Source organism: Cavia porcellus, unplaced genomic scaffold (genome assembly GCF_034190915.1).
Source record: "Cavia porcellus strain 051 isolate PalLab524CR breed Dunkin Hartley unplaced genomic scaffold, mCavPor4.1 scaffold_26, whole genome shotgun sequence".
In the NCBI taxonomy this organism is placed as follows: domain Eukaryota; kingdom Metazoa; phylum Chordata; class Mammalia; order Rodentia; family Caviidae; genus Cavia; species Cavia porcellus.
Window position 1 is genome coordinate 23,723,840 of NW_026947509.1, and position 20,184 is coordinate 23,744,023.

At 38.2% G+C, this 20,184-nt stretch overlaps 1 long non-coding RNA gene, 1 pseudogene and 2 gene segments (V, D, J or C); 1 reads left to right on the top strand and 3 right to left on the bottom strand.

Moving 5' to 3' along the window:
- LOC134473361 (coiled-coil domain-containing protein R3HCC1L-like) overlaps positions 1-20,184 on the bottom strand; it is a 198,998-nt pseudogene that overhangs the window by 170,091 nt on the left and 8,723 nt on the right.
- Positions 749-15,804, top strand: LOC134473238 (uncharacterized). The gene is made up of 3 exons (XR_010043379.1): positions 749-995; positions 10,879-11,221; positions 14,287-15,804. It is a non-coding gene; the product is annotated as an uncharacterized LOC134473238 (long non-coding RNA).
- On the bottom strand, positions 2,386-3,168 carry LOC134473234 (T cell receptor alpha variable 23/delta variable 6-like). The segment is given in 2 exon segments: positions 2,386-2,893; positions 3,045-3,168. Coding segments are annotated over 2 exon segments (423 nt in total).
- LOC134473237 (T cell receptor alpha variable 8-3-like) lies at positions 10,969-11,690 on the bottom strand. The segment is given in 2 exon segments: positions 10,969-11,328; positions 11,444-11,690. Coding segments are annotated over 2 exon segments (405 nt in total).

The following is a 20,184-nucleotide window of genomic DNA, read 5'->3' on the forward strand; positions in this document are numbered from 1 at the left end:
GGAGAATGGTATCAAGTTGTATCCATTTACTATAAAAGTCTCAGTGACTGAGGAGTACTCCATTATATATAAAAATCACATCTTTTTTATCCTTTTCTCAGTTAATGAGAATTTGGATTATTTCCCAGATTTAGCTACTACAAATTGTGCTACTCAAAACATGGGTGCACATATGTCACTGTGGCATGATGATTGCAATTCTGGAAAGATACCCATAAGAGGAATACCTGGGTCAAAAGGGACCTCCTACCCTAATTTTTGGAGGAATCTCCACATTGATTTCACAGTGGCTACACCAGCCTAAACTCCCACTAACAGTGGAGAAGTGTTTCTTTTTCCCCACAGCCCTGTCAGCATTTGTTATTGGTTGAATTTTTGATGATAGTCCTTCTTTCTAGAGTGACATGGAATCTCAGTGTTGTTTTAATTTGCATCTCTTGAATGACCAATGTTGGTGAACACTTTTTCATGTATTCATTTGCCATTTGTTTTTCTTCACCTGAGAAGTTCATGATCATCTCAGATGCACATTTTGGACTGTGTCTTTTAATTTGGGGAAGTCTGATTTTTTTTCAATTCTTTATATGTTCTAGATACAAATACTTTATTGGAGGGAAACCCGAGTGTTAATTTTTTTTCACTCTGTGGGTTGTCTTTTCACTGTGCTGGTGATTTCTTTTGTTGTGTACAACATTTTCAAAAAGTGAGATCCATTTGTTGATTCTGGGTAGTATTTCCTTTACAGTCTAGGTTTTTGTTCATGAATTTTCTGCCTACACATATGTCTTTGAGAATTCTATCTTCTCTTCTAATAAATCATTTCTAATTTAATATTTAGATTTTTATTCATTTTGAATCAATTGTATGGTGCATGGTGATAGACATGGGCCTTGTTTTATTCTTTGGCATATGGAAAGCCAGTTTTTGCAGCATCACATGTGAATCACATTTTTTTTTTCTCCAATGAACATGTTTGACCCCTCCGTCAAAATAAGGTGAGTGACTGTGTTTGTAGATGTGTCTGCATATTCTAATCTGCTCCACTGAGATTAAGGCCTGTTTTCTTTGTTTGTTTGTTTTTTCTAGTACCATGCTGATTTTATTACAGTAGCTTTGTAGTAGAATGTTAAGTATGGTATTGTGATGCCTCCTGTCTTGTCTTTGTTGCCCAGAATTTCTTTTGCTAGGTCTCTTCTGGTTCCAACGCTTGTCCAAAGTTAGCAATGTTTTTCTCTAGATGTGTGAGGTGTGCTAATGATATCTTGACTGGGATTACATCTCATCTGTATAGCAGTTTTCGGATTACGACTATTTTAACTATGCTGTTGGTTCTTCCTATCCAAGAGCAAAAGACATGTTTTGATATCCTCGTCATTCTGGGAGTGGAATTTCTGTCCCTTAGCTAAGGTCATTTAATAAGAAACTGCTAAGAGATATCCCAATGGGGCATGAAAATTTGTACCCTTAGCTCAGCGGCATAAGCACCTGCCTTGAAAGCAGGCAGTCGTGAGATCGATCGCCAGTACTGATAAAAACGAAAAAGACAAAAAAAAAAAAAAAAGTCCATTTGCAACACGAATATGTGGGTGTTTATGACAATCTCAAAGCACTTAGTTTTTCATTGTTAAATTTCCCTGTATAATACATGTTATCATAGGGAATTTGTAATGTGCCTAATGGATCCTGAGCCCTCTTTCTCCCCACCCTCCCCTCCCTTCAAGCCCTCTTCTCTTCCTTTTTACATTGTTTCCATTTTACACTTTTTTCTTTTGCCTTTCTTCCTTCCCCCTCCCCCTCCCTTTCTCCACTTTTCTTTTGAATAATTCTTATTTCACAATATCTATTATGTAATTTACTTCTTATTTACACTTTCAGGTTCTCATATCTGTGAGACTATGCATTATTCACACTTCTGTCCAATTTACATCACTTAAGAGTGTGGTCTCGAGTTGCGTCCATTTACCTCCAGAAGTCTCCAGTTTACCTTTCTTTATGACCAAGTAGTACTCCACTGTATTAAAAATGTGTCTCTGTTATCCATCTGTTGGTTGATGGGCATTTGGCATTCGGGTTATTTCCAAGATATAGCTACTAAGAACTGTTACTAGAAATGTGGGTGCACATGTACTGCTGTGGTGTGATGCTTTTAATTCTTTTGGAAGAATGTCAAGAAGGAGAATAATAGAGGGAATCTCTACTTTCAGTTTTTTAAGGCATCTCTACACTGATATTCACGTTGGTTGCACCTACATTACCATCAACAGCAGAGGAAGTTTCCTTTTTCCACACCCCACCAGCATTTGTTATTGGTTGATTTCTTGACAATAGCCATTCTTTTTGGACTAAGATGGAATTCCAGTGTTATAGTCTGATCATTCATGCAGCTAATTTTATTTTATTTAGTTCAGAGACCACCCTATGGTACTACCACACTAGTGAATTTATGGATATCCATTTTTAACTGTTTGTATAGAGAAAAGCTATCCTCTATCACTCAGAGCCCAAGTCTGGGGCAGGTCTTGCTAGAGCAGCGAGGGCAGGTTTGTGCACAGGCTGCAGCTGTCTGGGGAGCACTGTGCTCCTGCTGCACAGAAGTAGGTGGCTGAGTCTCCTAGCTGAGAAGTCCTGATATGCAAAGAGAGCTCTTGGTCATTTTTCTTGAGCAGTACTTTGAATCTTCCGTCTTCATTTTCATTCACAACTGATCGAATGGCTATCAGAAGTTCAAGACCTTTACCCCTAGGGAGGTGCCTGTACCATGCAAAATAGTTAAATGCACTGTTCTCATATGTGCAGTTCAGAATTGAAGTCTCTCCTTCCTGGACTGTTAAATACAGAGGATTTTGCTTCACCTGTTGCTGGTCACCTTTATCCTTCTGTTGGCCACTCACCCCTGCTTAGGAAAATTAAAAAAAAAAAAAAGTCATTAGGCCCTAAAATTGTATTTCCCTTTTAAAGTTTCTCCCTGTGTGTTGTTTTCTGTTCTCCAATGTTCTCATTCCCTCATTTAACACCATACCCCGGAGTTTCTCCTCTACACTCACATGCCCTCTGAAGGCCGAGAATCAGAATTGATGCTCCCAGAATCCTGTCCATTCCTGCTGCAGCCAGGGCTCAGTGCCAACCCCGTGGTCTGTGGTCTCCCAGGTGGCTGGAGCTCTGCCTGACTCACACCCACTTTAGTTCTGTCAGCAGGCTCCACCCCTGCAGGGGTTTTCACTTAGTCCCTGTCACAGGAAGCACTTTCCAACTAGGGCCAGGTTTTGTCTTTTGAAAGGAGAAATCCACTCTATAGAGATGGAGTATTCATTTAAAATTGTTGTCTGTTGATCTCTTTCTACATTTTCAGGTTCCTAGAATATTAAATCTCATATGTGGTAACAGCTATGTCAATAAAAATCATCTCATTATACAAAAATGAAAGAGAAGGAATCCCAGGAAGCAAAAGATGAACACATATAAGGCATTTAACTTTTCATATAAATCTTAAAGTTTCTGACATCACACAATTGACAAAATATTACATTAAAATCTAAAGTCGTGGAATATACATGCTTTGTCTTTTTTTGCACTCAGAGAACTTCAATTTTTAAGCATCTTTTAGATGTGCTTTTATTTCATGATTAGGAAATGATAGAAAACAATTAAGTCAAAGCAAGTTTCTTTGCAGTTTTTATAAAATGCAAAGAAATTCTAAATTTCTTTTATGTAAATTAAATATTTCAAAGAATATCTGATGAAAATAATTAGAATGTTCTGAAACAGTCTATGGTAGAGAAGCTCTGACCTTCTAATAATAAGAAGAGAACATTTTGCTGACTTCAGAAGATATGAGGACTTGGCTGTTCAGAAGTAAAGCATTTTTGGTCTCTGATTCTGAGTTTGAATAGGCATTCAATATTTTCTTTATTCTCAGGGATGTAAATGAAAACACAAAGAATTAATTTGCTAGGGGTTGGGGATTTAGCTCGGCAGCTTAACTCCTGCCTTGCAAGTGCATGATCGTGAGTTTGATCCCCGGTACCAATAAAAAAAAAAAGAATTAATTTGCTATAGTTGTTTACTCCATTAGGAAGTAGTGACAAAAATTGATAAATTCTAAAGTCAACCCAAAGAGGAGGAAAGGCATCGGTTATAAATAATAGAAGTTAAAAGGACAAAGTGCAGGTTGTTTTCATGAAGAGCACAATAGATTTTTGTTTGTGTATTATAGATCATCTCAGCTCCAGTCAGTGAAAACCATCATCATAATCCAGTAGGAGAAAATGGTGCAGATCCCTCAGTCTGTCCAGTCCCATTCTGTGGCTGTGTCAGATAGAAAGTGTTTTAATTGCTTAAGGTTTTTCTGTGTTTATCGTGTCCTCTCTTATCTGTGGTTATTACATTCCAAGACCTCAAATAAATGTCTAAGCCACAAATAGCATCAAACCATAGGGAAGATCCAGACCCTTTGTAGAGAACAGAAAAAACTCCCTCTGTATGGCTGTGACAGCAAAAGATTTTCTAGCAGCTTCACACCATGGTTTGAGGGCTATGGTTTGATGGCTGCCTCCAGGCCAATAGCACTGTCCACCCTACTGCACTTTGCCATCCTCACCCAATTCCCCCATCAGCCCACAAGTTTAAACCCCTAGCAACAAGCCCAATGTCCAGTCAATCAAGTGTTGCCCCTCCCAGGGGTGGAGACTTACTCCTACCCCATCAAATAGGACACCCCAGATTCTAAGTACCCCACTCTTTCACTCTTCACTGAAATGGCTGTCACTGCCTGGGTCTAGTGAATCTGGAAACTCCTAGAACCCACACCCACTGGAGGTAACAAAACCCAGTGGATTATGCTTTTCCTATATTTTTCCTATACCATTATTGCCTATACATTTTTCCTATACTAAAATTTTCATTTTTTTTCACCTAAAGGAAGCGATTCATGATCTCTTTACCAGATCCACATTACCGGCACCTTTTCTTTTGTACTTTGGGAGGTTTGTTAAGTAAAATTAGCGTTACTTAAATACAAACAGTGAGGATAGACACTTTTATAATGAGATGTCTATGAAGTGACCAATGATCACATAGCATGTCCACCCTGTACAAAATGACGATTCACGTCCAAGGGCAGGTAGAGAAGGACAGCAAGAGATTCTACCATGCTGCTGGAAAAATGTGTAACTTTAAAAACTCGTGAATTATTTACTAATGAATTTTCCACTTACTATTTTCAGATCACAACTTGCTCAATACCTAGAAAGAGATCCTGAGGCTAAATAGGGACTGGTGTATCCATACTGTGTTTCCACCAAACACCTGCCAAACGGCCAGTATCTGGTTCTCACTGTGACAGGTGAGTCCCAGTCTATCAGAAAAACCCAGCACTCAGGGACAGCAAGGTGAAATCTATGAGAGAGTTCAGTGCTTAGAATAGGTCACCAAGACAGAGATGATCTCTGTTTCTGGACCATGTCACTGAAAACTTTGGTCAGAAAATATGCTTAAACTCTGCCTAAAACTATGAACGGATTTCCCAGGAAAAAGCATGTAGAAGAAAATTCTAGTTCAGTTTAATCAGCATGGCTCCAGATTCAGCCATACATGCTTGAGGTCATTTTGTGCTCAGAAATGTTAATGTAGCCCTGACCTTGAAAAATATCCTGTGTCTTCAGAGAACTTTTGCCTTATAAAGTCGGATTTTTCAACCCTCTGATCATAGACATTATTTAGGTGGGTGAGTGGATACACACATGAACTCACATTTGATATAAAAAATATGCTGAAACAGAGGAGTAGAGAATAATTTTATACTTTTTAAAGAGCTCATGTCTGGCTGAGTGTGTGTAGACCTTACTCTGATCTGAGTCAGCACTGCCCCTCTGTGGCTATGCAGGGAGATCACAGACGCCTGTGAACAATCCCCTGTGACTTCACTTTTATTAATGGATCTGATTGTAGTTTTTCAATTTTGTATTGTTTCCATTTGCAACACATAATAAATAACTTAATTGTGGAGTGTGTGTGTATGTACACACATCACATTTGATCTATTTTGCTTCTTCGTGACTTCCATGTTTGGACCCCCTTTCGATCTCCACAAAGTCTGTCTGGCCATGTCCTCTCATTTATCTTTGATTTTGCTCTCTGAATTATTTACAGGTTGGGTTTCTCCTATAAGAGAAACCATGTGACATATAACCTGTGTCTTGTTCATTTCACTTAGCATTATGGATTCAAGGTGCCTCAATTTTCCTATGAATGACTCAAATTTACACTTTAAGTCTGCATAGCACTCGCTGCACACCCATGGCTGAGCAGTATTCTGCTGTGATAAATGTGTGAAATATGTATATTCTTTATTCATTCACACAATGATTGGTACAGAGACTTCTTCTGTTCACCAAGCCCTGCTCGCTGAGCTGAGTGATGGCTGCTTCTTCTTCTGGACCAGGAATTACTGTAGAGGAGAGAAGATTGCCCTGTTGGGTCTGTTAGAAATATCTGCCACCCTCAACTGAGGCGTTTCCCAGTGACATCTGGAGGAGTCGGTTAGGGTGTCAGCTAGGCCAGGAAAAAGCAGGGTTACTGGGATATGAAACGTGCGTCTCACACGCCCTGTGGGCCCTTACTTCAGAGGCACGCACTGGGCCTTGGGCTGAGTTACTGCCTGACTCCCCTGGCCCGACCTCCTTTACCCATGTCAAGTTGCGGCGAAACCTCCATGCTGAAGTGCATGCGCCCTTACACAGCCTCTAATTTAGATAGCTAGGACCCTGGAGAGCCATCTTTGTTTTTCAGTCAGTTTTTTTTTTGTTGTTGTTTGTTTGTTTGTTTGTTTTTACTTTTGTACATGATGGTTATGCAGTGATAACTTTTTGTTGGTTTTACTTGCACTTTTCCAATGAATGTGATGCAAAACATGTATCAGCAAATGTCCAGAGAGGGTTGGGTAGTAAATAACAAATTCGGAGCTTGGACGGTCATTCATTCTCTATTAAAATTTCTCATTTCTGCCACTGAATCAAGTGACACATCCTTGATTAGCAAATGGCACTGCTTTAATTGAAACTCATTAAAACAGGCATATGACTGCATCCACCTCATAGGCTGTGTTTTGTTGAACCCTGAGGAAGAGCATCTTTTCATGTTCATATATTTTCTTGTTGAAAACTATGCTCAAATGTATTGTACATTTTAATATGCAATGTTTTATTGAATTTTAAGAGCTTACATATGTGTTTATTCACATATATATGCTTTATACATTATTAAATATTTCTAAGGCCTCTGTCCCAAAAAGCACAAAATATTGCCTATAGACATTAAAGAAAGTTTAGTAAATGGAAACATGTATTATGGTCATGAATGAAAAGATTCAATAACTTTAAACCTCCCAAATTCTTCCATAAATTCAATGAGCTATCAAATAAATTCTAATTCTTCATATGAATTCAAGAAACAACTCTCTAATTATTTGGAAAGTAAAAGATGTTCAAATAATCCAAACTGAGCAACATTGGAGAATTCAACCTACAAACTTATTGTAAAGCACAGGACTCCACAGAGTTTAATACTGGTGAAAACCAGACATGTAAGTTAAGTAGGTATGGTATCAAAGTAGAAAAATGAGTAATAAAAAATATGTTCAGTTGTACATCCATGTTCAATTAATTTCAAGAAAATATGCAAGACAGCGCAGTGGGGGAAATGAAAGTGTTCTCACGAAGCGGTGCGGACACCTGGGGAGTCTATGGGCAGAGCCACATGAGGCTGACCCTGGTTACTGTCAGTGAGGGCTCCATTGCTTTGCAACCCGAGAGTAATAAATAAACAAAGACTTCTGAGAAAGAGTCATTTTTGATCCTACCAAAATCTCATTAATAGGTTCACTTTGAAAGTTTCATACACGCACATATAATCGTCTAATTCCTCCTTCACCCGCTGCCCCTCTCCTCACAAGCTTTACATTTTGGGGAGTTCTAACATATATTATGTGTTGTGCTCGGATCCGTACACCTGATTACTGGCCCTCACACCCTTTCCTATTCTTTCCTTTCTCTTGACTAATGAAAATAAACTATTTTCCACTTTCTTGTGATTTTTTAACATTCTACATATTAGAATATTTGACACTCTTCTTTCGGTATCCACATTATTTCATGCACAATTATGGTCTCTAGTCACTCATTTTTCTAAAAATGACAGAATTTCATTTTTCCTTTTGTTTTTCACCTGCTGGTGGGGACTTATGCAGCTCTATATCCTGACCACTGTGAGCTGGGCTGCACTCCGCCTGGGTGTGCACACATCCTTACACTCCACTGACTTACTTCACTCAGGTGTGTGCCGGGGAGCAGTACTGCTGGGCCCAGGGGAGCCCTATTTTTATTGCTCTGAGGAACTTCCGTAGTGATTTCCACGGTGGCTCTATTAATTTGCATTCTCAGCAGGAACTGTGCATCTTCACCAGCATTTATTACCATTTGTATTCTTGATGAGATACATGCTGGCTGCAACGAGGTGGAATCTCCTTACTTTCAATTTGCTTTTCTTAATTAGTCAAAGATGTTGAACATTTTTTTTTTGTTCTCCTGTTGGCCATTTGCACTTCTGCCTTTGAGAGATATCTGTTGAATTATTTTTCTCATTTATTTATGGAGCTATTTGTGATGTTACACTCCTGAGTCTTTATATGTTCTAGATATAGACCCTGCATTGGAAGAATAGCTCCTAACGACTTTCCTCCACTCTGTAGGTGGTGTCTTCACTCTGTTGGTTTCCTTGCCTTGCAGAAATTTTAAAATGTGGTTTAACCTGTATATAGTATTTGTTGATTCTTATTATTTTCAGTGCTATTAGTATCTTATCCAGGAAGTCACTGTCAGTGTCTTTGGCTTAAGTGTTCTCCTGTTTTCTGTTAACTCTTTCAAAGTTTGAGACCTAGATGCTCAGGTCTGTGACCTTTGAACAGCTGAGATACAGAGTTTCAGTCTTCTACAAGTGGATATCCAGTTCCCAGCAGGGCTTGTTTAATAGTGTGTATTTTGGCTGGCTGTGTGGAAACAGAAGGCTGAAGCTACTCTGTAGAAGACAACAAAGTGGGTAACAGTAGCAGAACTGAATGAAATTTTGTTCATAAAATAATCTATACATAGAGGTTTAGCATAGGTGTTTATTGGACAGTAGAATATAGGGGATTTTATTCTCAATAATGAACATGTGTCATTAGGCAAATAAAAATCCAGTGCTCTTTTTAAAAATATAACTACATATGCTTCCAACGTTTCCTCACTAACTCTTGTTTCCCACCATTTTCCCACCAAAGTTTTTCTTCATATAACCTCTGTTTTTAAAATTATATATAATATGTATAAAATATAGATAAATACTTAATTCTATGTTATGCTTTTGATGCCTTTATATACATAAATGTATATATAATTACTTCTTTCTATGTTATCCTTTTAATGGCTTTTATATGGTTTACATTGTACCTACAATATAATACTTTATGTTCTATCTAGTATTATTTGGCTACATCAAAAAAAAAAAAAAAAGAATGAAACTGCATCGGTTCTCTTCTGTCTCCCCTTTATGTTTTATCTGTCAGTTGTCTTCTACACTCAGATTCTGAAATCCTCATTAGACAATATTATACCCAATTTCAATACTTGTATGCATTTTAAATAAGTCAAGTAAGTAAATAAATATGTCAAGTCCAGACCTTTAAAAGCTGTTTTAAAAGATAGCAGGTTAAATGTCCTACAACAGTAGCACCAAAAACAAATCGAAATGAAAACGAAGCAAAGAAACAGGAAATGCAGAGAGGTGGTAGATATTGTCCATTTTGCTGTTTGTGCTGGTGGTTACAAGGGTGAATGTAAATTCCAAGATCATGAACTTGAATCTATCAAATATGAGTGGTTTTTGTACAACAATTCTACCTCAATAATGCTTTTTTTTTTAAAAAAATTAAACTCTCATATTTTATATTTATTATTTATGTTGTTCTTCCATTATTCTTGTACTTTTTTGGGGAACCAGGTACCAAACTCAGGACCTTTTGCTCACCAGGGAGGCGCTTATGCCACTGAGCTACTCCCCAGGCCTTCTTCTTTTGTTCTAGAGGTTGTAGTATTTCCTCTGGTATCTTTTCTTTTAGTTTAAAACAACTTCCTCTTTATTCCTTTTAGAACAAGTCTGCTCAAAATGAATTTTATCAATTTTCCTTAATTTGAAAATTTCTTGATTTTTATCACAATTATTATAGAATATTTTTCCTACTTACAGAACTCATGGTGGATGGTTGATTGCTTCTGTGAGCTGTGAGCTGTTTAAAAGTGCAATGGGAGGAGACCATGGCTCCCTGGCTGTTGCACGGACTTTGGTTTTATTCTGAGGGCAACAGGAAGACAGTGCAGGAGTTTTATGCCTGAGTGACCTCACTGGTATTTCAAAGCTGCTATAATAAGAATGGAGAACTTGGCAACAAGCACAGGGATCATTTAGAAGGATGCAGAGTTAGACCCAGAAGGAGAAGTAGCTAGATCATGGGTTCACTTGTGAGGTGAGGACTACTGGATAACAGGATGAATTAAGACATTAGCAGTAAGGGGAAACTGAGTCAGAAATAAATTTGAGAATCAATAGCTAAAAATCCTGAATGGAGTCACTATCAACTGAAAAGCAAACGGTAGTAGAAAAGCACTATCGATGGCAGTGGGAACAGACGAGGAGGTCAGTAGCTGTTACACAGAACCAGTACACTGACCTAGAGTTCAGGGTCATTACCCACAAAGAACACCCGTGTGAGCTTCTCTGTCCTGCATCTTGTCTGACATGACTCAGTAGTGAGAGAGGGAACTTAACAGATACTCCATTTCTTTGCAGGTGTTTAACATTTCCGTGTCTCTGCTGCTCCCCTGCTCACTTTCATCACATCAGAGAGCTTGCTAAAAACAGGTCAGGTCTTGCCCGCACCTCACAGAAAGTCCTGTGTTTCTAGAAGTTTGTGTTCGGCTCCCCCTGCAGTCTCAGGCACTGTGTCACTCACAGCACAGAAGTACATGGCTGCGTCGCTCCCCTGGACTGAGGATTTCTGCAGGTGAAAGGAGGCTTCATTCTTCTTAAATTCAGCCTTGAAACCTCTGTTGCCTGTAACCACAGATGATCCTCCTAAATATTTGAGGAGGAGCTGGAGGCCTTGGCCAGGTCGCTGGAAGTACCAGAAGAGGTAAGGTGCTCCACCATAGGTATAGTTGCACTTCAGCAGCAGAGCGTGTCCTTCAGGGACAGTGACATGGCGGTCAGGCTGGGCCACTGACTGGGCTCCGCTTCCTCCTGCAACATCAAATCTGCATCAGCAAGGCCAGGACAGAACCACCACAATGACACAGTGTCCCTCTCCGGTTTCATTCCTCTGGGAAGTCAGGACCAGGGAACACAGCATACTTACTCAAGGTGAGAGGCATTCCAAGCAGGAGGAGGGTCACTGAGAGCATGGCTGGTCAGCAGGAGGCCCAGAGTGCTAGGCTGGGAGAGTCCCTCAGAAGGAATGGAGTGTCTCTAATGGGAATCTCACATCCCAGAGTTCCTTGTTTAGGCACAACTGAGAGACTAATGCTAAGAGATGCTGTCTTAACGATGACAGCACTTACTCTGTCACCAGTACTCTGGTGACTGTCTTGCTCAGAGTGTGCACTCAGTGTGCCAGAAGGCAAAAAGAAGCCCCTAAGAGGGAACAGACCACAAAAAAAAAAAAAAAAAAAAAAAAAAAAAAAAAAAAAAAAAAAAAAAAAAAAAGAGTGAGCAGACATTTCCATGCGGGCAAACACTGCCCCTGGTGGTAGAATACAGAAACAGGGTGAGCCTCAAGGTTTTTGTGCTAGATTTTCTTAGTTCAGTTTGGTGAAAATGTTTTTTCAAGGATCTGCTTTTTGACAGGATATTTTGATATCATGAACAAAATAACATCATTAAGTCACGTGAAGTAAATAATATTATTATTCTCACTTAAAAATAAGAAAACTGAAGGATGAAAGAAATAACGCAATTGGTCCAGTATCACGTGAGAAAACTAGACTTAGTCCCACTAATACGGGCTGACCATTACAAGTTTTTCACTGTTGGCTTTTAGAATACACATTTTCTTTACTTAATGTGTGGAAACCCAACTAACTATTCATAGAGATAATATGCCCAAGGACACAGAATTTTCAGGACCTAGGGCTATTATAAAAGAGAAGGTGAAAGCTGACCAAGACACACGCTCAGAGCAAATTCAAAAGAGAGTAGGGAATGAAGACACTCTTTACAAGACCGAACACTGCAGGAATAGGAAGTGGAGGAACCACTAAAGGAATCTCAGCATAGTCTGAGAGTGAAATAGCAATTCTGAAGTAGATTAGACTCTGAAAAAGGAGTTTTAAGAAGCAATGGATGATCACAGAGCAAAAACTAAAGAAAGTGTAAGAGAAAAGTTGTTTTTCAATGTCTGTTGATCTTTTAAAAACACAAAGATGAAGGTTGGTCTTCAGCAGAAGATAAATTGTACTTGAATGAGGCAAAAGGATGAGACAAAACAAAAATTTGCAATATATTTGGATTATATAAATGTAAAGAAAAATATATGGTGTCAACTAGATGAGATTGTTAACACTTGGGTAATGTTTACACGATTTTGGAAAAAAACATGTATCAGCATTCAGAGAGGATAAATAGAATTGAAATATGACCACAGATCAGAAGATCAAGTTTTGGCAAGAAAAACAGATATTTCTGGTTTTATTGAAATAAAGGAGGAAAGAAACTATATTTAAGTAATTCTCTGGTATATGAAGGAAGAAGTTTGACTCACCTATTATTCTCTAATGAAATTTATTATTTCTTATAAAAAGAAATTAAGTGTTTACCAAACAGTTGAATGGAGGTTACTCTGGGCTAGGGATTTTGAGTTGTGGGGGAAATTTTGAAATAGCCCCTGTAAGAAACAGCAAAGACAAATAATAAAGAGAGAACAATTCCTTGCCTGGCACCACTATAAATCAAGTTAATGTTGCAGCAACAAATTTCAGCAACACCAGCCTACATCCCTCTGTCATTATTTTGAACCCTCTGCATCAGAAAAAGTGTGCATCATAAGGATGATATTTATGAATGACTGGGGATTAGTACAATCATCACTATGGTGCAGAGTTGGAATGGGAATCACTTAGCATTAGGGAGTGACAAAGCATTTCAAGTGAAAACCTATAGAATGAAATTATTGGTAAGATCATATAAGAAGTCCTTGGACAATAAGGTAATAAAAAGGGGGGGGGGACTAGGATGTAGCAGCAGCTAGATCATGAGTGAACTTGTGAAGCAGGGACTCCTGGTTGTCTCGATGAATTAGATGTGATGACATATACGTGATAATATATCCTCAAAAAGAAAATGCAATGTAAGGAGCTGTGTGTGATAACATAAGCATGGGTGAATTTAGACTTGGTGGAAGATTTTAGCTGGAGCAGCATCTGATTGGAGAACTATTACAAGGTCTTTCTGGATTGTGGAATTGGAAGTCAATGGCTTGGGGATTTAAATTAATGGTGTTTAAAAAATTTGACTTTTTTCTAAATGTCTCAGGTCAACATTTAAATAGCATAGTATTCAGTTTACAGTGGAAACTCCTAAACTTTGTTAAACCCTTCAATGTTATGAATTGTCTTGACTGGGAAGATAATTACAAAAGAGTAGGGGAAGATGAGGTGAAAATCTCAAAATTGCAAAGATAAGGCCTGGGTTTTAGTGGTAAAATGTATAAGTATGCTACCTGTAAGTCTTTGGGTATTTTAGCTGTGGTAGAACAAGGAACACAATGGAAAGATAATTATTCTGCACAGAGAATTGCATTTCGATTGAGACACATGGAAAGAAATCTAACAAACACTATGAAATACAGCTTTTTTCAGTGCTGGAGATCAAACCCAGGGCCTCTTGCATGCTAGAAAAGCACCATGTACCACTGAAATAGGCACCTATATTTTGCTTGTGGTAAAATGGAAATCTGAAAGCCAGGTCAGTATTGAAAACAGAAGAACTATCAGGTCCCCTGGTGAATGATTACTCTTACAAAAGTCATCCCTGTAGGACTACAGGTGCTTCCCCAGGTCTAGGTGGGGAGAAGCTTGTTTGCAGTATAGCTATTCGTGCTGTTTTTCATGTGGATGGTGTAAATACCAAGTTTCAGGCTTTTCAGAAAGGCACAGCTCTCCTCCAGGAAACACTAAACAGGTCTTCAAAATTTTCTATTTGCAGATAGGAGCACTGAAGGAGAAATGCGCAATCACACTGAAATCCTGACAGAGAGCACGCTGAGAAAACCCGCTCTGGCTCTGAGACACTGCTGCACTCACTGCCTGAGACAGCGCCTGCCTGCAGCAGAGGCTTTGGGATGCTCACTCAGGCTGAGCACGGATCTTCTCTCTTTCTTTACTATCTGTTCATAATTTAGTGCTGATGCCTCCACTCTTTCCTGCACAGCCACTCTCTCATCTTCCTTTCCTTTCTTTTCTAATATGAGCTCCAATGTCAGGTGCTCTAATGTTGTTCTTGTAAGTGTCACTAATCCACACACTGCTCTTTCTCTCTTACATTTTTCCAGCTTGCAAAATCTGAAAGCTCAGTATTATTCTCACCCACTATTATGCCAATCTAGAAACATGGCCTTGACGGTGAGGTTATGTCACTAATTTCCAAGTACTTTTAACAAATCATATTGATATAATTTGCCTCAATACTAGGGAGCCCTTTATCATTTAGAACTATAACAAACTTTTTTCCTCAAATGGTGAACTCTTTTCTTTCATATTAAGATAATCTTGATTTCGTTTAGTGGGTAATTTCTTTAATAAAAATATGCATGTTCTTCAGATTTCTACAAATTTCAATTATCATGTATCCTGTCCTGATTAATAAAGTATAAGTATCATGAGCTACTATTATTACTTTCTATTCAGTATATTATCAGCTTTCCTAATAATATAAAATGCCCATGATTAACATATGTTGTACCATATAACAAGGGTCAAAATCCTTTTTCGTATATGAGATAAAGGACAACAGAGATTGTCATATTGCTCATCAATGGTGCTTTAATAGAGGTCCCACACTTAATCACTGTATGAACTTGTGATTTTTAAGACATGCATTCTTTCTTACATAGCTCCAAAACAAGAAAGGAAAACTACTAGAAAACACCTAAAATTTACTTTTAGCTCACATATTACTTTTTAATTAGTATGAAACCACTGTATCATTTTATAGCTTTTACTGAAGTATAATATACATATAGAAATATAAATATATAAGTATATGGATTGGTAAGTGGTCACAAAGTGAGTATAGCCTTGTATTCAGCCTGCAGATCAGGAAATAGGACACTGCTAGCACTTTAGAGCCCCTCTAAGAGCTCTTTCAGGTGTCCTGTACCTTGGACAACATTGTTCTGACTTTTAGGGATATAGATTACCTGTGTCTATGTTTTACAGAAATGAGGTCTTTATTCAGCAAGGTATGTATCTTCTCAAGCCATTTACCTTCCTAATAGTTTACTTGTTTGCTCACTGGTTTTAAGGAGGTCTCCTTTTTAAAAATCAAAACAGGCCCTTTGTCAATGGTATAGGATGCAAATATCTTCACCTTACCAACTAGCTTTGTAAGTCGATAAACTCGATTCTTTTTCCAATTTTAATGTATTTCAATTTTGTATTTGGTATCCTGATTAAGAAGTAATAAAAAGTAAAGGAAATTGTACCTTCTCCTAACAGATTTGTATCTTATCCTTATGTTCATAAACCTCCTCTAACTAAACTGCTACTTGCATATGGTGTCAGCTGGAGGCCAATATACATATTTTCCATATGAAAATGTATTGAATTCTGCTGACTAAACATTCCATCATTTAGCCTTAGTTTGGATGTGTTCCGATTTAGATTTTAATCTACTTTGACATTAGTCTTCATCACAATGTGTTTAACTGTGATCTCTAGCATTGTCTTACTATACTAGCTTTCATTTAAGTCTCTGATCTATTCTCTTTATGTTTTATAGCTACTACTTATTTCACTTCATTGATGACAGACAGATTTCTAAATTCTTTTTCTAGACAGTAAAGCAAGTGATTTTCAGAAGTTTTCCTTTTTGGTGTCCAGAATGTGTTCTTTCCCGTCTTACTTGTATGCTTTGTTTCTCACAAAATCGTGCGTACTTCTAGTGGCGGGTTGATGTAGTCAAGGATTGCAAGAGAATAAGACAATAGGAGGACACATAATTTACAAAACTATTTCATGGACTATCAATAGTTAAATACTAGAAGTGTAGGAAATCTGTCTACAATATTAAGACCAATGTATCGAGCTAGGTTTCTGGATTCCACAGCAATGTTCTATACATATTCAGCTGAAGACCTAGAGACCATGACAATGTTCCCCACGAATCCAACTGGAAGCTTAGAGCCCAGGACAATGTCTCATGCAAGTCTGTTTCACAGATCTGTGCTAGGGAAGGCCTGAAGTTCAATGGTGGAAGCTAGAAAGTCTGGGCCAGTAGGTTGAGGGTTCTGCACCAGAGCCAGGAAGCAACACTCATGGTAAGAAGCAGGGCTCCTCAGAAAAGTACCATAGCCATCCTCATAGACAACGAGGTCCTGAGATCCTCTGATGATCAGAACAGTTGGGTTCATATTACGAAACCAGCATGACAAGCTTTTCCTGGAGACTGAACAGGACATCATTTTCTCCTCCAGAGCCAGGAAGCACTAAAGATCAGAGTTCCTTCAAAATGAACCACAGCCTTTCTCAGTGACAATGAGGTCCAGAGCACCTCTGATGATGAGAACAGCCAAGCACATATCAGGAAAAAAGCTGGACAAGCTCTTCCAGGAGAACCCACAGCAACAGGAAAACCAACAACACCATGGAGAACCAACAATACTTAACTCTTCCTCTCCAGTTCTCCTCTTTATTTGTCAACAGCCCCAGATGGGCCATCCATGCTCAGCACCACGCTGATTCAGTTCAGCTGGTGTTACAAGTTGGCCACCAGTTATCAATCCATCAAACAAGTTAAAAATCCTCAATGTATCATCTGGTTTGTAAAATTTTGAGGGAAGAATTTGAGTATCTACTTTGGAGTGGCCTTTCAAATATGCTTAACAGAGTTCTTAAAATATTAAAATCCTCACTATGTACATTTACCCAGGTTATTGTAAGTGGGGAGATAATGCAAAAAGAAAAACTCGCCATTGTTTTTCTGCATTCTCAATTCTTATTTTTTGTGTCATTATGCTGCTTAATCAGTGCAAAAACAGCTTTACTCACGGGAAGCCCTAATGGTGGAAAGAGTGGTAGGACTGATCACATCTGTAAGAACCAATATTCAACTATGCAATTTATGAAGATAAATTTGGAACAATATTTTAAAGCAGAAAATGTTTAGTGAAAGGTCAGGTTTTTTTTAATGGTAAAGGATTATTTCTGAACAGAAACACAGGTATGAAAAAAAACAATAAGATAAGGAAAGTGATTTTTGAAAATCCTGTTTAAAGCTGGATAGGCACAGACTGTTTCCTGGTGGCACAAATTGCCAAGTAGTCTTAGATGCTTTTTGAGCACTATACTAGCACTGCCTAGAAGCCCCATGAGATGAAAATAAATGTAAGTCCTATTATTCAACTATTTCATCACTGGAAAAATACCTGTCACACACAATTTAAATGAAAAGAGTTTTCAGAAGACACAGTCTGTGATTGTTGGTCTTCAAGGCACACGGCATGGTGGAGAAACACTGTTCCAACCCAGGAAGCCATGTGCAGAAAGGAAAGGGAGGAGCCATAGTCCAGAACACACTTTTCTAGTCCATGCTCTTAGTGACCCATCTGTTACCAGGCCTGATCTCCTCAGAGTATACTCAGCTACTGAGTTCATCCACTGACAAACTAACATGCATGTAGCATCCTGATGATCTAATTACCTTCCAAATATGAAAATTTGGGGAAATTTTAGGTCTGAATCATGATATTCTGCCTTTGGCCTTCAAATGGTTCATATCCATCTTATTATTTAGAAATGCATTTAGTCCCTCTGTAAGAGTTGCAAAATTCTTAACAAGTTCATCATTCCTGAAAAGTCCAAGTCCAAAGTCACCCCAGAGACTCAACCTAAAGTCATAGTTGTGAGCCCCTGAACAACAAACAAACAAAAACATTCCCATTCCCTAAGGGAGGTGATAGAATAATACAGCCAGAAATTAGAACAAAACATTATAAAATATCATAGCACAAACACTAAATCTTATTTCTGTCAGGAGCCAGGGCAGTGAGGTGAGCTGTGAGCCCCAAAGCACTTGCCAGCCCCGACTCTTGCAACTTTGCTAAGCAGCTACAGCCCGCATGGCCTGTCTGCTGAGGTGGCTTCAGCCATTCCCTCCAGTTTTCCTCAGCAGAAGTTCCATATTTTTGGTATCTAACTTTCTGTGGTCTCTGGTGTGAGAGTGCTTTCAGTTCACTCTCACAGCTCCATGCACTGCCATATCAGGGCTGCACCACCTGGCCTCTCAGGCCTTCTTCTGAAATCTTACAGAAGCCTCCTGATCTCACTATTGTTGGATTCTGCAATTTGAGAAACCTGCACCATATGGGTGATCCCAGGATCTGCTGCCAGTTGGAGCAGAAGCCTGGCCTCTTGTCCTAGGGCCCCTCATCTGCTGGCCTGGCGTTTGACTTCTAAGAAACACTTCCCAGGCAGCCCTGAATATGCCAGGCCTTTGGGGCTTTCTTCTCAAAGCAAAGCCTTTCAGCATTATTTATCTCTTTATGCTCTTGAGCCCGTGCAGCTGACACCTTCCCAGTTCCTGAAGCACCTTCAGTTCATCTTTCCTGATGTCTTGAAGCAAAACACTTCTCTTCTTTAATGCTGCTCTTTTCAGCAACCACGTTTCTCAGGTCCCGACATTTCATGCACTCTTTGTTGAAACTGCAAAAATGTTTTTTATTTTAAAGAGAATAAAATCAAGCAAAATAAAACCAATCAACACAAACCAGTGTAAGTGACAAAGAACTTCAAAACAATACGAAATCAACAATGGTTACCATAATGCCTTTTCTTGTCTTCAAAATAGCTGCATTTAGTTTCAGACGTAGTAAAAATCAAACAAACAACAACAGCAAAAAAAAAAAAAAAAAAAAAAAACCCAGAGAGGAACCAATAAAAACAAAACAACGAATGCAGTAAAGCACTTCTGAACAAGATAGTAAATTCAAAATGGCTACCATAATGTAACTTGATTTAGTTAAACTTCTAAACATCTCAAGTTTACATAAGCAATTTACCCTACTTTGCTCATTACACAATGTATTTATCAATTTAGCTATTAAACTATAGATAGCTATACATACAGATGTGGCTATGGAGATACAGATATTATGTGAATTAAAAATTTTAAAAATCTGTTATTCACGTTTTTCTGAATGGTATAAATGTAAATTTATCTCAAAAATGTCACTTTTACAGAAAAATAATTTTACAACAACTCTATAATACCTCTTAAATTTTATAACAAATGGAAATTTAGCAAATAATAAAGGTACTCTTAAAATTCTCTTAAACACTATACATGTGTGAATATTTTTCTTAAAGTAGTATACACGCTATTTTATTTAGTTTTACAAGTACTTTAATATCACTATTTTTCTTTATGTAGTATATGATATTCTATTCAGTTTTACAAGTAGTTTACTAATATTTTTCTCTTTATTATTTTAATATATTAACTAGTTCCAGGGTTATCATGCATTCATCATAATTGTTTCCAAAACAAAAATATTTCATGAAAATGATGCAAAAGTTTTACTTGTTGAGTCAGTTGTAAATGTCTTGCTTTTACTGTTGGATTCAAGGAAGTAAGATGAGAGGTCGGAAGAAAATTAAGAGGTAAATACAAGCGTTCAAAATCTCGCTGAACGCCTGTAATATGAGAACAGCAAGGTGTGCAGGTACAAGGAAATGAATGTGAGTTGTGTTTGAGAGGTAAAGTCCCAGGGTTTGGTAACCCCTGGGTATGAACTGTGCTTTATTAGCCCTCTAGTGTCTTCCTGGCACAGGGAGTGTGTGTGCTCTAATACTTGTTTCAGAAAGTGTCTAAAAGGCTCCCAGTGAC